This window comes from Thalassophryne amazonica, chromosome 15 (assembly GCF_902500255.1).
Source record: "Thalassophryne amazonica chromosome 15, fThaAma1.1, whole genome shotgun sequence".
NCBI lineage: Eukaryota > Metazoa > Chordata > Actinopteri > Batrachoidiformes > Batrachoididae > Thalassophryne > Thalassophryne amazonica.
Window position 1 is genome coordinate 81376777 of NC_047117.1, and position 16157 is coordinate 81392933.

A 16157-nucleotide genomic window follows, 5' to 3' on the forward strand; every position below is an offset into this window, starting at 1 on the left:
AGCTGTTATGTATTATAAGTACAGGCTATTCCTAAGGTTCAGTCAGTTGCAAAAACTCAAATCCCTGTGTTTATTCAGGTCCAGGGTGACTCAGTATTTTGTGAGGAGCTAACTTGTTAAATCATGTTGTGTAATCGACCTTTGACCTGATAGAATGCAGCAGGGAGTCTGCAGCTTAAACTGAGCTGGCTCCACTTGGTCCTGCTTGGGGGGGGGGGGGGTGATTACAGGGGCTTTTGGTGGCTGTGGTCTGGTCTGTAGAGGATGTGGTGAAAGCTTGAAAAAGGATGCCCCCTACTGGTGGAAATGTTAATATTCAAGCCAGCAATAATTCAGGTGCAGAAATGAAATTAAGTAATTATTTTCATTAGTAATTTCTATTTTATGGAAGGTTTTATCAGTATCGGGACGTGGCTTTTAATATGACACCGACTTTCCAGGTGCTGATTAGTCACATTTTTCCATAGTTGCCTAAACTTTCTGAGCTTGTTTAGGGTGTGTTCTACCACAAACGCAGCAAGATGAAATGAAAGCCAGGTTCAAGAAGCCATGTTGTTTGCATTGTTTATCGGACAGTGTTGGTGCAACATCTGCTCGGATATGATGTATGGGGGGGGGGGGTCTCGAAAATACCGAATGTTAAAGAGGTGATGCAACAGACAAAAGTTGCATGATGCACAGTTTCTCCCATCAGAGTCAGAGTAGCTGGTAACTCCTTCAGAGGTGTCGTGGGTGTCTTGGTGGCTTTCCTCACTTGTCTCCTTTTGCATGGTCACTCAGTTTTTGAGAACTGCCTACACCTACTCTAGACACATCTACCATGTACTACCATAGTGTTTGTACTTATTAAAGATTGATGTAAATGAAGTCCAAGACATATTTTATGGTAATGTAATGTTATAAAAAAAAGTGTAAAAGCTGAAGGGTTGTTGTACCCTCAGTTTGTCAGCTCAGGGACCACTTTAGTAAATGGAAAAGAGCGCCTAATAAAGTGACACTGTTCAATTTTGACTGTTGGAAGGTAGGAGTGAGGTTGATTCCTCACACAAACTTAAAATGTGATCGTGGTTTCTTCTTGTTAGTCATGATGGGAGCTTGTTTTAGTCATTGCCACCTTTACTAACCCAATTATCTGAAGACCTGTGGATATCTCAAGTGGCCCTTCTCAAGACTGCACTTAATTCCATCAGAGAAGGGGGGGGGGGGGGGTATACCAAAGCCCCAACTCATGTATGGCTGTAGTCACTGGAAGAATTTCTTCAGAGAACACAACAGACCTGTCTTCTTCAAACCCACTAGCATAGTACAAGTGATACTCTTGCAAACCTAAGATTGGTTTCAAACATTTAAGTTGTAGTAACATTTTTTACTATTGGTTTGAATATAAAGTCTCTATCATAAATGAAGTACTGTAAGTCCTATATAGGCTCTGAGAGCCGGTGGTGCCAGTGCATGTCTCTGGACTCTGTAGCATGTAGCCATGTAGCAGAAAGTCTACAATTCTGGATGGGATGCCAGGCTGGTTTGGGTTACTTCTCCAGTCAAGGCTAGTACCCATTTACAGCCTGGTGGACTGGGACAACATAGACGATATCCACTGAGCTACCTGCTCTATCATAAAGCGTTCTCAATTAATATGCAGTTATATTCATCAAGCAACCTTAGAAGCTAATTGATTAATCTACGCCTTAATGGGTACCTATGGTATAAGTATTAAATGTGTGTTACTGACTTATTTTGTCCACAAAATGTGTCCATATAACGCAGGTGAAAGAACATACATTAAAAACACTACATGCATTCTACAAAGACACACTGAGAAGATGACCTTGTCAACTTCTCAAAAGGATATAAAACCAGTTCCAGCCATTCAAATGGAACCTTCCTCTGGCACACAGTCACGTGTTTCCTCCTGAACAGACATTCCTTTGAACAAACTGTGCAACAACCTGGACGTCTGTTTAAACTGCACTCCACTGTAAAGTCAGTAATCCTATGTGACACTGGAGTCAAGTGATAAACCACTTCCTCTGTTCTCCAGATTTTTACACCTACATGCACGCCGCTCGAGGAAACTGTGCTTGTAGTTGGGGCTCGTGAGCTGAGGAGTTTTGTGTGTGACTACAGTCGGTATATTTTCCACACAAAGTACTGTCGGTGTTTGTGGGACTCCGTGGGGGTGTAGTTTATTTCCTGTCTGGAGGAAATGAGGTGCATACACAGGAAAAATGACTAACCATCCCTGCCCTTTCCTGTCGATTTGACCAGGAAACTGCCTCCGTTTAGTCTCACATTTGTGTTCTCTGATTTACCACAATGTTTGCGCGATGCTATCAGTCTAATTTACAGCTGTTCCTCCTCCTTTCTGAGTTCCCCCCTCAGTCATAGCTGGGCTTTCTGTCTACTTTCAGCTAATCGACACGTTTGCGGTGGAGATAGGGGAGTTGAAGAAGGAGATGGTACCGACGTCTCCAACAGCACACAAGGATCCCATGGACCTACAGGAGTAAGATATATATTTTTAATGGCTCTTATAGTTTTATGTGTTTTTTGACCATCTTATAAGATTATCATGTGGTGCTATGTGAGGGGATAGAAATAGGTTGATAGCACGGCCACTCTGAGCCCACGAACCCTCCAGTCAGGATAAGTGGAACGAGATGATGGATGAATGGAACATTAAAGGATATATGTAAAAACTTTAAGGAAAATGGCTGAGCACTCAAATAAACAAACAGTTGCTTCAGTGTTTCTCTTTGTTTCCGTTGTTGTTTTGGCCAGTAGGTGGAGAAAGTGTTTCATTTTTCTTCTCTCTCTGACAGGCTGGAGAGTGAAGTGAGTGGCATCTATCTGCAGTCTCCTCTGTGTGGCGGGGCAGGGGGTGAAAGGGATTCTGGATATGATTCCTTAAGGAGGAGGATGAGCGTCTTGGACAGGCTGACTCAGACTCACCCTGTGTGGCTGCTGCTGGCAGTCAGTGAAGAGGAGGCCAAGTGCATTCTCCTCAAACAGCCACCAGGGGTCAGTAGAGATGACATGACAGTCCTGCCACACAAATGGGAACACAAACGCTTTCATTCACTGGCATGATATGCATTTATTTGTTTATTTTTTAATGTGCAGGTTTTCCTGGTCAGAAAGTCGGCCACTCTGCAGAGAAAAGTTCTCTCTGTGCGTATGAGGGAGGATCAGACCGGAACTCCCATCAGCCACTTCACAGTCAGAGAGAGCCAGTACAGTGAGTGTCGCACTTCTTTTAGTGAAGAATAATCCAAACTGATTCTCTCAAAATTGGTTCTGATAACGCCGGTCAACAAAATAAATAAATAAATAAATGCATTTCTCGCATGGACTTTGAGAACTGACTTATAACTGACTGATTTTGTGGTGCTGAATCCGAATCTGAGCTCAGATTTCCTCTATCACATCAAGTTATTTTGCAATTTGCATGTTCCATATTGACGGATTATGCAGAAGTTGGTCATTGATTCACGAGTTTGACGCCACTAATCACGCACAAAAGTAGCTTCAAAAACATAGTTTTAAACCAGGTTCGCGAAATGTGAACAAAGAGCTGTAATGGCATTTATGGTGTGGAAGAGGTGTGCCAGACTGCAGCTTTTGCTTCAATGCTTGATCATTTCTCAAAAACTTGATATGATTGGCAAAAACTAACACCAGGTTTGGATTCAGCCCCAAATTAGCCAAAATCTGTTGGGAAAAACTCCATGCAAGAAAAATCGTGTTGACCAGTGTAATCAAATACATTATTCTCTATGTTTGATCCAATTATAAAAAAGTAGTGTATTGCATATATACAGATATGAAACAGTCTTCCGTTTTACTGATGAGATGTTGAAATATGAGCATTCAGGTTTCAAACTCATGAAATAATCTTTCCTACCCATTTTTATATATATTATATGGGAATTTTCGTGGTGTCAGTGGATACTTTGATTGCAGGCACCTGTTTGGGGGTTGGTGATTGTCCTTGTTCAAAACTAAGATCCAGGACTTCCTAGACTCGGTCATCAGAAGTGCCTGTAGAGGAATTCTCTTGTCTCTGCAATGACATTCATGTCTCTTGGTCCTCAGCATTTGAGAGACGCCTGGGAAGAGCTTGTGGACTCATGAGGTCACTGGACAGATGTGTTTAAGGGAGAATGAAGGTCCAAGTGTTTTGGGTCCTGGTGCTTCCTGTCTTACTGTATGGTTCTGGAACTTGGATGTTAACTCATGGCATGAGGTGATGACTGGATGTCTTTGGTGTGAGGTCTCTTCTGAGTATGTTTTTTGTACCGCAGAAAAGATTGTGTGTGAGGATTCTTGGCTGTATTGTGAGGGAACGCTGGCAAAGACAATTTGGCCACATAGCCAAAATGTGGGCCCTCCTCCTGGCATCTCCCACTCTGCCTCTGACATGCCACTTTTTGGTATGGAAGTGCAGACAGCAAGTTGCAGTAGTTACAGTTTTCTCAATTGCTAAGGCACATTTCTCAAAAGCTGCTCTCTTTTTCTATAAACTGAACACAAAACCTCAGACTCTTCTTGCAAAACCAAACTTTCACCTGAAAACAGTTCAGTTTGTGCTCAAAACTGAACTATGCTGTCAAATCGTGCTCCAAGCCAATCAAAATTAAAAACACTCCTGAGCAGTCTCTAAACACTACATAGAAAAAGAGAAAATACAATGTTCAGGACATGAAGCTGTAGAAATAAATGTTTATTGTTCACTGTCAGTGTCGTCAAAGTAATGTTGAAAAGTTACTTTTTTAGTTGCTTTATACAGTTACTTTATGCAGTTACTTCATTAGCAGCTTTATGCAATTACTTTATTAGAAGCTGCTGAAAACTTGCAACTAATAAGGTAACTAGTAATCTAACTTGGTTACTCTTAAGATTTAACAATCAGCAAAGTAACTAATAGTTACTTTTCTGATTGCTAAATCTTAAAATAACCAAGTTAGATTATGAGTTACTTTATTAATTACATTCAGCAGCTGCCGACAAGTTGTCCGCAGCTGCTAATGAAGTAACTGTATAAAGTAACTGTAAAATAGAACTGTATAAAGTAACTAATGAAATAACTTTTCAAAGTTACTTTGGCAACACTGTAGGCTAAATGCATGTTACAAAAACAAAAAACCCTGTGCATGTAGCACTTGTACATAGCAAAAAAAGTACAAATGACAGAAATCCTGTGCATTTACATATAGCACTTGTACAGTACAAAAACTAACACATCATGTGCATTTAGCACTTGTATATAGTAAGCCTACTTAAAAATATAGTACAAAAATATACATGGAATACTAGGCCTACAAACAGTTAGACTAACCCCCCATTATAATACTACAGTACATTGGCACAGTGATGTGCTGAAACATGTATTTACTTACAGTATACTGTGGTACAGTATATAATACAGTATAGTCATTCCTGTCAACATTTACAGACTATAATGTCAGAATAGGTTAGAATACCTGTTCTCTAAATCATTGGATTCTGGTGGACACAGTGAATCTGCTGTTTGGTTGGACCCTTTGTCCGGCGTCCCTCATGCTCATGTCATATTGTCATATGGACAAGAAGATGGTCAATCACAGTAGCTCTGATGTCATCAGATATTACTGTTCTTTGTCTTTGATGACCTCTCAGAATTCTATCCATTGTCGTGCCTCACAAACCAGTGCTGTCTGAACTGCCTTGTATCTATTCCCTCACATCATTGGCCACAAGTGTCAACAATTTTGAGTTGTTGTGTTCAACCGGTGACACCAGTGCTTTAACTGTGTTTGACTTTTGCCACCTGTGCTCACCATTATGCAACACATGTGCATCACAATGAAAATGTGTTGGCAAGTTGTGTCTAAACAGGTGTTTATGGTTTTGCCAAAAGAGTGACTGATTCAGTCAGGGGGTTCAGGCAACTGAGCATTTGGTTCAGACATTAGGGTTTAATGTTTTAGCAATTGAGAAAAACTGTAATAGCTTTTGGATCATACTGAACGACCTGTGAGCACAGCACAGGACATTCAGAACCTCTGTGCTGAATGGATTTAGGAAGGAACTCATGCTGCTTGTCCACTTTGGAAAGAAAAACATTGAAAGGCTTTGTTTGCTCTTGAACATGACTCATGTCTAACGTGTCTTGGCTTTACACCAAAGTCTTAAAACCTGTTCTGCTTCATACCTGTCCAAGTGAAGCTGTTATGGTTTTAGAGCTGCAATAATTAATGGATTAATTGACAATCAATTAAACTTGAATTCAGCTTCTGAAATGTGAATATTTCTGGCTTATTTTAACTGCTGCTTTGTAAACTGAATATCTTCATGATGTGGACTAAACAAGACAGTTGAAGGCATCATCTTGGGCTCTGGATAACATTAATTGACATTTTTTTCCTTTTTTATATATATATATATATTTTATGGGCCAAACAACTAATTGACTAATGTACCGATGATGAAAGTCATCATTAGTTTAAGCCCTAAATAATTTAACCCAAAGAGAAGTTTCAGTTTGTGTGTTGACCTTCTGATTGCGTCTTGTTTAGGCACTGCCACCCCTGCAGTCACTCAGTTGAATTCAAAGATAAACCCACACATGCATTTAGAAATGACCACAGACGGGAAGTATGTTTATTTGGACCACAAAGGGGTGTGTGTGTGTGTGGTTTAAAACAAAACAACTAGTTCAAATGCCAAGTAACTAATAGGGTCCAAATGTCAAAGACGTGGATTGTATGAACTTATTTCAGGTTATGTTTTCATTATCTTCACCAAGAATATATTTTCACAAGCGACTGTTTGTCTGGGCTTTAGGGGGATTGGTTAAAAGGTTTGTAGTTAATCTCCTCAAAACATTTGGAATGCTCTCACTAAATTTTGGTGGTTGGGATTTGGATCTATTTTGTGTATCGTGTTCTTTTTTTAATATTTCTTTTTACACTGTATTTTGCAAATGAAATAAATTGATAAATGCACTCTACTTCTCATCATCGACCAGTGTAGGAAGGTGGACTTTACGTGATCAACCATCCATCTGTTTATGTAAAATTCATGTCAAAATGTAAGAGACAATTTTTTTTTTTTTTAATCTTACGCATATTTTAAAGGGGTGGTGGCCAAGTGGTTAATGCACTTGGTTTCAGTGCGGAAGGTTCCCGGTTCGAATCCCACCCCTACCACATTTCTCCATGTAATGTGGAGTTGCGTCAGGAAGGGCATCCGGCGTAAAATTTGTGCCAATTCAACATGCAGATCCACCTTGGATTTGCTGTGGCGACCCCGAGTACAAAACAAGGAAGCAGCCGAAGGGACTTACTGTCTTACGCTTATTTTAATACCATATGACTTGCCGTTTTCTTTGTCTTTTTCTTCTCATCCCTATGGTTTAGGCTCACCACAGCAGGTTATTTGACTCGTTCCAGGTCCTATCAGTTAATCAGTGCCTTTTACTTTGGCTGTAACCTTTGGATCACACAGGGAAGGACACTTGGAGCATTCTTGGGCCCAAGCGTCCTCTAGGTTGCCCTGAATAAAACTCTGTTCTCCTGAGTTAATAATTGAATGGCATCAAGGGTCACATTGTGAAAGTGTGCATGTTATAATTCACTGTAATGTGAAAGCTGTACCCGGGAATTGAACTCGTGCCTTGTATGCAGTATTGTTATTGGCATGTTAAGCAACTGTCATTTTGTTCTAGTAAAACAAAGGTTTTCATTAATCTTTTGAAAACCTGTAAGGTATCAGTCCTTGAATGGATTTCGTGCTGGGAATTGTTAACGGAGTGTGATAATACACACTACATCCGGAAAGAATTCTCTTTTTCCACATTTTGTTATGTTACTGCCTTATTCCAAAAGGGAGTAAATTAATTTTTTTCCCTCAAAATTCTACTCACAACCCCCCATAATGACAACATGAAAAAAGTTTTTTTTTTTTTTTTTTTTTGCAAATTTATTAAAAAGCAAACAAACAAACAAAAAAACCTAAGGAATCATGTGTACATAAGTATTCACACCCTTTGCTCAGTATGTTGTTGATGCACCTTTTGCAGCAATTACAGCCTCAAGTCTTCTTTAATATGATGCCACAAGCTTGGTGCACCTATCTTTGGGCAGTTTTGTCCATTCCTCTTTGCAGCACCTCTCAAGCTCCATCAGGTTAGATGGAGAGCGTCGGTGCACAGCCGTTTTCAGATCTCTCCAGAGACACAGAGTTGTCCTGAAGCCACTCCTTTGATATACTGGCCCTATGTTTAGTGTCAATGTCCTGCTAAAAGATGAACCGTCACCCCAGTCTGAGGTCAAGAGCGCTCTCGAGCAGGTTTTCATCCAGGATGTCTCTATACATTGCTGCATTCATCTTTCCCTCAATCCTGACTAGTCTCCCAGTTCCTGCCACTGAAAAACATCCCCACAAGCATGATGCATGATGCTGCCACCACCATGCTTCACTGTAGGGATGGTGCCTGGTTTCCTCCAAACATGATGCCTGGCATTCACGCCGAAGAGTTCAATCTTTGTCTCATCAGACCAGAGAATTTTGTTTCTCATGGTCTGAGAGTCCTTCAGGTGCCTTTTGGCAAACTCCAGGTGGGCTGCCATGTGCCTTTTATTAAGGAGTGGCTTCCGTCTGGCCACTCTACCATACAGGCCTGTTTGGTGGATTGCTGCAGAGATGGTTGTCCTTCTGGGATGTTCTTCTCTTTCCACAGAGGAATGCTGGAGCTCTGACTGAGTGACCATCGGGTTCTTGGTCACCTCCCAGACTAAGGTCCTTCTCCCCTGATAACTCAGTTTAGAAGGGCGGCCAGCTCTAGGAAGAGTCTTGGTGGATCTGAACTTCTTCCATTTACGAATGATGGAGAGTGATTTACTCCCCGGGCGAAACCCCCTGCGTGCACACCCCCCCCCACTCCCCCCGCGCACACTAACGTGGCCACCACCTCCGCCCCACCACCCATGAAAACACTAACTTCGTCCAGAACACCAACAATCCCACAAATTAACTCACAACAGCTATTTTCAAGAACAAATTTCCGGTTTTAATGTCTACTGCAATAACAAACACAAAGATAAACAATAATTACTTCAATAAAGTTTTTGAACATAAAAAAAAACAAAAGACTCAGTGACTTCACATTACAACTATGTGCAGTACAGGTATTTAAGAAAGCACAACTGCACTACAGCACCACCCGATGGTCAAAATATTGCACGTCATTCAGTTTTACCAACAGAGTGCACGTTGCATTATCATAGAGTACCATTCACCATAATGAACAAGACTTAAACCTCCATTAAAGTCGCACCATATAAACAACAAAAGAAGTTAAACAATCTGTATATTACAGAATACCATGAAGTGACAACAAATGTACAAAAAAAAAAAACCTATACATTAAAGTGGCAAAAATGGTAAAGCGCAATCATGTATCATAAATAAATGAACTAACGACAGAGGTAAATTCTATACCCATTACTGTACACATAAGAAGAAATAAACACTATTGTGTATCATAAGTAACAGGAAGCAACAAGTGAAGAAGTTAACACTCTTTAAAGGCAAAAATGGCAAACCACAATAATTTGTCATAAATAACAAGAAGTGCAAAAGAAGTAAGAGGAAAACAGTCTATATACAAAAGTTTGCAGGAGGGCATCATAATTGTTTGCCACAGTGCTCACTATCCGTGATGTGAAATTCCATTGAGTAGGAGCATTTCTGGGCAACCTTGAGCAGCCTGCAGACTCAAGAAAAGACATCCTCTTTGTGGATTTTGAGAAAAATGTGGCAAACCCAGAGAGCGATGCAAAAAATATTCTGCACTCAGATAAGCATTTAGCCCCCTGAGACAGAACCAGGTTCAGTCTGTGTGCATAGCAATGCACAAACATTGCACTGGGGGCTACTGCTTTAACTTTGGCCTGCAAACCATTGAGAGCTGAAGCCATGACAGCAGCCATGGCTTCTTCGTAAGGAAGACTATCAAATGGCTTCGCCAAAATCCAGTCCACAACATTCAAATTGTCTGCCATTATGTGCAGCTTGCTACCTAGCTAACTCGCTAGCTGGGACTGGCGCGAGGCTAGTGTGAAATGTGTCCGCCTGTGAGTGCTTTGTGACGGTGGAGGAGCTCAGCAGCACCCGCTGCTCGGTAGGAACAGAAACTGCGATAGAAGTCAGAAAGAGTGATAGAAGTTGGTCTACAAACACAAGCAGCTACAAAAAAACACACCAGAAATAGAAGCTCGATTTGTCGCTAGTCGTTTTTAAGAAAGAAAATGCCGCTAAGAGGATTAGGAAAGTCTCCGGTTCAACTCAGAACAGAATGAAAATTTTAAAAAAAATGCTCCCACGGATGTTTACACCAAAAGATCGCTGATTCGCTCATTTCGCTGTCAATCAAAAAGGGATTCAGCCTCAGACAGATCATCCAATCATCATGCAGAAGCTGAGCGTCCGATGGACGGGACAAAGCCCAGCATTTATCCAATGACTCGTCTCGTTTCGCTGCAGTCTTTGCTTCGCTATTAAACTCTGGACGCTCAGCGTCCACACTGTTTAAAGCACTGTGAAGGTCCGGGAATACGTAAATCAATACATACCTTTTTCCTTTGCTCGTTTCTCCTTTTCTTCTTTCTTTTTCTTTCTAAATTGGGCACCTGATGGCTTTGATCGTTTCCTATCCATGATTATGTCTTACTCCGTTTCGACCACCTCCTCGTCCAAACATTGAATGATTCCCCCCTCCCCCTGCACAAACTGTGCACTGTGCAGCGTTGCTCACCTAACGCGAGAGGTGAGATGGGGGGCCGCTCTGCCGTAACGTAACCACGAACTCCCCTGTCAGGACCCCCCCCCGGTGTTATTTTATTTATTTTTTTTTTGTTTGGTTTTTTTTTTTGTTTTGTTTTGTTTTGTTTTGGGACAGGTTTTTTTTTGTTTTTTTTTACCCTTTTTTTTTTTTTTACTTCCCCCGGTCGGCCCACCTCCAGGACCGCCCCTGGAGGCCACTGTGCTCATTAGAACCTTCAAAGCAGCAGAAGTGTTTCTGCACCCTTCCGCAGATTTGTGCTTTGAGACAATCCTGTCTCAGAGGTCTACAGACAATTCCTTTGACTTCATGCTTTGTTTGTGCTCTGACATGCACTGTCAGCTGAAACCTTACATGTAGACAGGTGTGTGTCATTCCAAATCATGTCCAATCAACTGAATTTACCGCAGGTGGACTCTAATTAAGCTGTAGAATCATCTCAAGGATGATCAGTGAAACAGAGCTCAATTTTGAGCTTCATGCCAAAGACTGTGAATACTTATGTACATGTGGTTTCTTGTTTTTTATTATTATTATTAGTATTATTATTATTAATAAATATGCAAAAATCTCAAACTTTTTTAACATTGTCATTATGGGGTATTGTGTGTAAAATCTTAAGGGGAAAAAATTACTTTCATCTATTTTGGAATAAGGCTGTAACATAGTAAAATGTGGAATGCGCTGTGAATACTTTCGGGATGCACTGTACCAGCTGTGGATTTTCCCAGCTGACATGACTGCATGCATGAGAGGGAGAGGCCTGCCTTTGGCCTGGTTTAGCCTTTTGATGTGGGTCAACTGCAGTTGGAATCACAATGTGTAAAAATGTTTGAAACGCCCATGTGAGCAATGTTTATAAAAAACTGTATCAAGCAAAACTGTGCAAGTCATTTTCAAGCCATATAATTTATTAAACTGACATAAAAGGGCCAAATTTTAATTCACTGAAGCCAAATGCATCTGATTTCTGTGTTTTAATTGAACTGAATTCTGTCTGCTTTGTTTTTTGCAGCCTTTTCTCTTGAAGGATCTGGGATAGGTTTTGCTGATGTCTTTCGTCTGGTGGCGTTCTACTGTATTAGTAGGTAAATTGCAAATATTCCTCTTTGTCGCTCTCTCTTTTCACCCAAACTGACGTTTTGTGTGATGGCAGCATGAATCAAAAGTTGCACATTCACACATAACAGGCTGTTTTCAGAGTAAACAATCTGCTCTCAGTGCCCAAGCTCTTACTTCTTGTTTTCATGTGTCTGTTCAGGCAGCACTGACTTGAAACAACAAACCCAAGAAATAAAAGTGAACAACATTAATACCCAGGATGGCACAGTGTAATTTCAATACAAGAGACAAACCTCAAACTAAACAGATTATATTGTATTAGTGGCTAATATTCGAATTGACGTAAAACCTGTGGCAGGACTTTTCTGAAAAATGAATCAATGCACATTGAACAGTTTCATAGCTGTCAGGATGTGATCAGAGTTTCATTCATTTTTGCCATGTTCTGTCATATTTATTGGCTGGTGTCTCTTCACTCAGGGATGTTCTTCCTTTTGTACTCAAACTCCCAGAAGCCATTGCATCTGCCAAGACTCAAAAAGAACTGGAGGAGGTCGCTCAGCTTGGAGCAGGTAGCCAAATGATGATTTGAATTTGCATATCTAACAAAATGACTTTCAAAAGGACAGTGCTAATGGTTTAACAAATAGCACATTGAATAAAGTTGAGGAAAAAGGTTTGTTTTTTAAATATGGATTCAGAAGTGAGAGTGTCTTCAGGCGAGGAAATTGAGTGTTTACAGGAGTAGCGTCATCCACCAAAGCTCCCTGAGGTGAAGCACATGAGGGCCCCCTTCCTGCAACATGTTGTCCTCCTTCATCTCTGTCGCCCCTAATCTTCTCAATATCTTTCTTTCTTTCTTTCTTTAATATTTATTTCATTCATTTAAAAGAAAAAAAACAGAAAAGCAGAAATAAAGCATCACAAATCACCTGAATGAAAAGGAGCAGAGAGAAGAACAAGTGTTATGTTTTCTGCCCCTTTTTACAATACAATCTTTCAATACCCAGCGTCATTATTCGACATTATTTAACAGATTACATTTCTTTGACTTGTCACATACCACTGACTTAGTTCATAATTATGACCATTATTTAGTAGTTTACATCTCTGACAGGTTACATTTTAAACTTAAAACATTTTAAACATTATTAACAGATTACATTTTTTGGCTTTCTCACAGCCCACTGACTTATTTCATAGTTTCATACCTAATACATCTAGTTTAATACGTTTTTTAAATAACTTAAGCAACCTTAATTCTTTGATTTCTTTGTTGAGATTGTTCCATAATTTTACACCATTTACTGCAATACTCCGTTCCTTTACTTTGGTTCTGTATCTTGGTTTTTTTAAAGACTTCTTTTCCTTTCAATTTATAACTACTTACTCTTTTTTCAAACATATTTTGAATGTTTATTGGTAAAGTATTTTTATTAGTTTGGTGCATTGTTTGTAATATTTTCAAATCGACTAAATCATGAAATTTAAGTACCCTCTACTTAATAAACAATGGATTAGATGGATCTCTAAAACCACTGTTGCTAATCATTTTTAAAGCTCTTTTCTGCAGAATAAATAAAGGTTGTGTATAAGTTATATATGTTGATCCCCAGATTTATGCACAATAAGTTAAATATGGAACAATCAATGAATTGTACAATGTTAATAAACCATAACTATTTAATTAATATTTTCTTTATGCAAAACAGCAATGGCTTTTGCTATTTTCCCTTTTATGTAATTTATGTGTGACTTCCATGTAAGATCTTCATCAGTCATGACTCCTAAAAATTTCATTTCTTTTACCCTTTGTATATCCATTCCTTCTATTTGTAATGACACATTATTTTTTTTCACTCTGTCATTAAACAATATGAAATTTGTCTTATTAATATTTAGTGACGATCTGTTTATATCAAACCAATATTTAACTTTTTTCAACTCTATATTTATCACTTGTGCTACTTCCTGTATATCTGATCCAGAGTAAAACAGCGTTGTATCATCAGCAAATAAAATGCTGCCAAGCACATTAGATACATTCACAAAATCATTAATATACAAAATAAACAGTTTAGGTCCAAGTACCGATCCTTGTGGTACTCAATAAATAATGTTACACAATTCTGATTTGGTATTATTTATCTGAACAAACTGTTTTCTGTTTTCTAAGTAGCTTTTTACTCACTGATGTGCAATACCTCTTATTCCATATTGTTGTAACTTGTAAAGCAATGAGTGGTTGATAACATCAAAAGCCTTTTTCAGGTCGATAAAAATACTTACAAAATAATCCTTATTTTCTGTTGTTGTTGATATTTTCTCTATTAATTCCATAATTGCCATAGCTGTCGAATGTTTTGTTCTGAATCCATACTGAACATTATTTAAAATATGATGTTTCTCAATGAATTTATCCAACCTTGTCACAAAAACTTTTTCCATAATTTTAGAAAACTGTGGAAGCAATGATACTGGCCTGTAATTAGAAAAATTATGTTTGTCTCCATTTTTATATAATGGGACTACCTTGGCAATTTTCATTTCGTCTGGAAAAATTCCTGTTGACAGAGACAGATGACAAATGTAAGTAAATGGTTCAATAACAGTTTCTATTATACTTTTTACAGTCATCATGTCTAAATCTTCATGGTCAGTTGATCTTTTGCTTACACAGTTTTTTACAATATTTCTTATTTCATCTTTTCCCACACTGTCCAGGAAAATACTATTGACCGTATTTACAAGTGTATGTAATTTATCTTCTACTATTGGTTTATTTCCCACCAGACTTGATCCAGTCAGGTGCAAACACCACTCTCAAATGTCCCTGTTCATGAATACAGAGTAACAATTTTCAAACTGTTCATTGCCTAATCTATAGACAGTCAATATACAAATGTGTGGTGTGACTTTGAAAATTGTTTTCATATTCACTGCCTTGTCCTTAAGTACAGTAGTGTTCAGAATAATAGTAGTGCTATGTTGCTAAAAAGATTAATCCAGGTTTTGAGTATATTTCTTATTGTTACATGGGAAACAAGGTACCAGTAGATTCAGTAGATTCTCACAAATCCAACAAGACCGAGCATTCATGATATGCACACTGTTAAGGCTGTGAAATTGGGCTATTAGTAAAAAAAGTAGAAAAGGGGGTGTTCACAATAATAGTAGCATCTGCTGTTGATGCTACAAACTCAAAACTGTTATGTTCAAACTGCTTTTTTAGCAATCCTGTGAATCACTAAACTAGTATTTAGTTGTATAACCACAGTTTTTCATGATTTCTTCACATCTGTGAGGCATTAATATTGTTGGTTTGGAACCAAGATTTTGCTCATTTACTAGTGTGCTTGGGGTTATTGTCTTATTGAAACACCCATTTCAAGGGCATGTCCTCTTCAGCATAAGGCAACATGACCTCTTCAAGTACTTTGACATATCCAAACTGATCCATGATACCTGGTATGCGATATATAGGCCCAGCACCATAGTAGGAGAAACATGCCCATATCATGATGCTTGCACCACCATGCTTCACTGTCTTCACTGCGAACTGTGGCTTGAATTCAGAGTTTTGGAGTCGTCTCACAAACTGTCTGTGACCCTTGAACCCAAAAAGAACAATTTTACTCTCATTAGTCCACAAAATATTCCACCATTTCTCTTTAGGCCAGTTGATGTGTTCTTTGGCAAATTGTAACCTCTTCTGCACGTCTTTTATTTAACAGAGGGACTTTGTGGGGGATTCTTGCACATAAATTAGCTTCACACAGGCGTCTTCTAACTGTCACAGCACTTACAGGTAACTCCAGACTGTTTTTGATCATCCTGGAGCTGATCAATGGGTGAGCCTTTGCCATTCTGGTTATTCTTCTATCCATTTTAATGGTTGTTCTCCGTTTTCTTCCATGCGTCTCTGTTTTTTTGTCCATTTTAAAGCATTGGAGATCATTGTAGATGAACAGCCTATAATTTTTTGCACCTGCGTATACGTTTTCCCCTCTCCAATCAACTTTTTAATCAAACTATGCTGTTCTTCTGAACAATGTCTTGAATGTCCCATTTTCCTCAGGCTTTCAAAGAGAAAAGCATGTTCAACAGGTGCTGGCTTCATCCTTAAATAGGGGACACCTGATTCACTCCTGTTTGTTCCACAAAATTGACGAACTCACTGACTGAATGCCACACTACTATTATTGTGAACACCCCCTTTTCTACTTTTTTTTTTTTACTAATAGCCCAATTTCATAGCCTTAAGAGTGTG

The 16157-nt window shown here is 39.1% G+C and overlaps 1 protein-coding gene across 3 annotated transcripts in view; it reads left to right on the forward strand.

Annotated features, from left to right (window-relative positions):
* The window catches only part of LOC117525860 (ras and Rab interactor 2-like), a 64907-nt gene that overhangs the window by 23207 nt on the left and 25543 nt on the right, over positions 1-16157 (forward strand). For all 3 annotated transcript variants that reach the window (XM_034187792.1, XM_034187793.1, XM_034187791.1), the window contains exons 3-7: positions 2412-2506; positions 2823-3021; positions 3124-3238; positions 11841-11913; positions 12368-12459. In XM_034187792.1, the coding sequence (XP_034043683.1) occupies positions 2412-2506; positions 2823-3021; positions 3124-3238; positions 11841-11913; positions 12368-12459 (574 nt within the window). The remainder of the gene's footprint in view (positions 1-2411; positions 2507-2822; positions 3022-3123; positions 3239-11840; positions 11914-12367; positions 12460-16157) is intronic.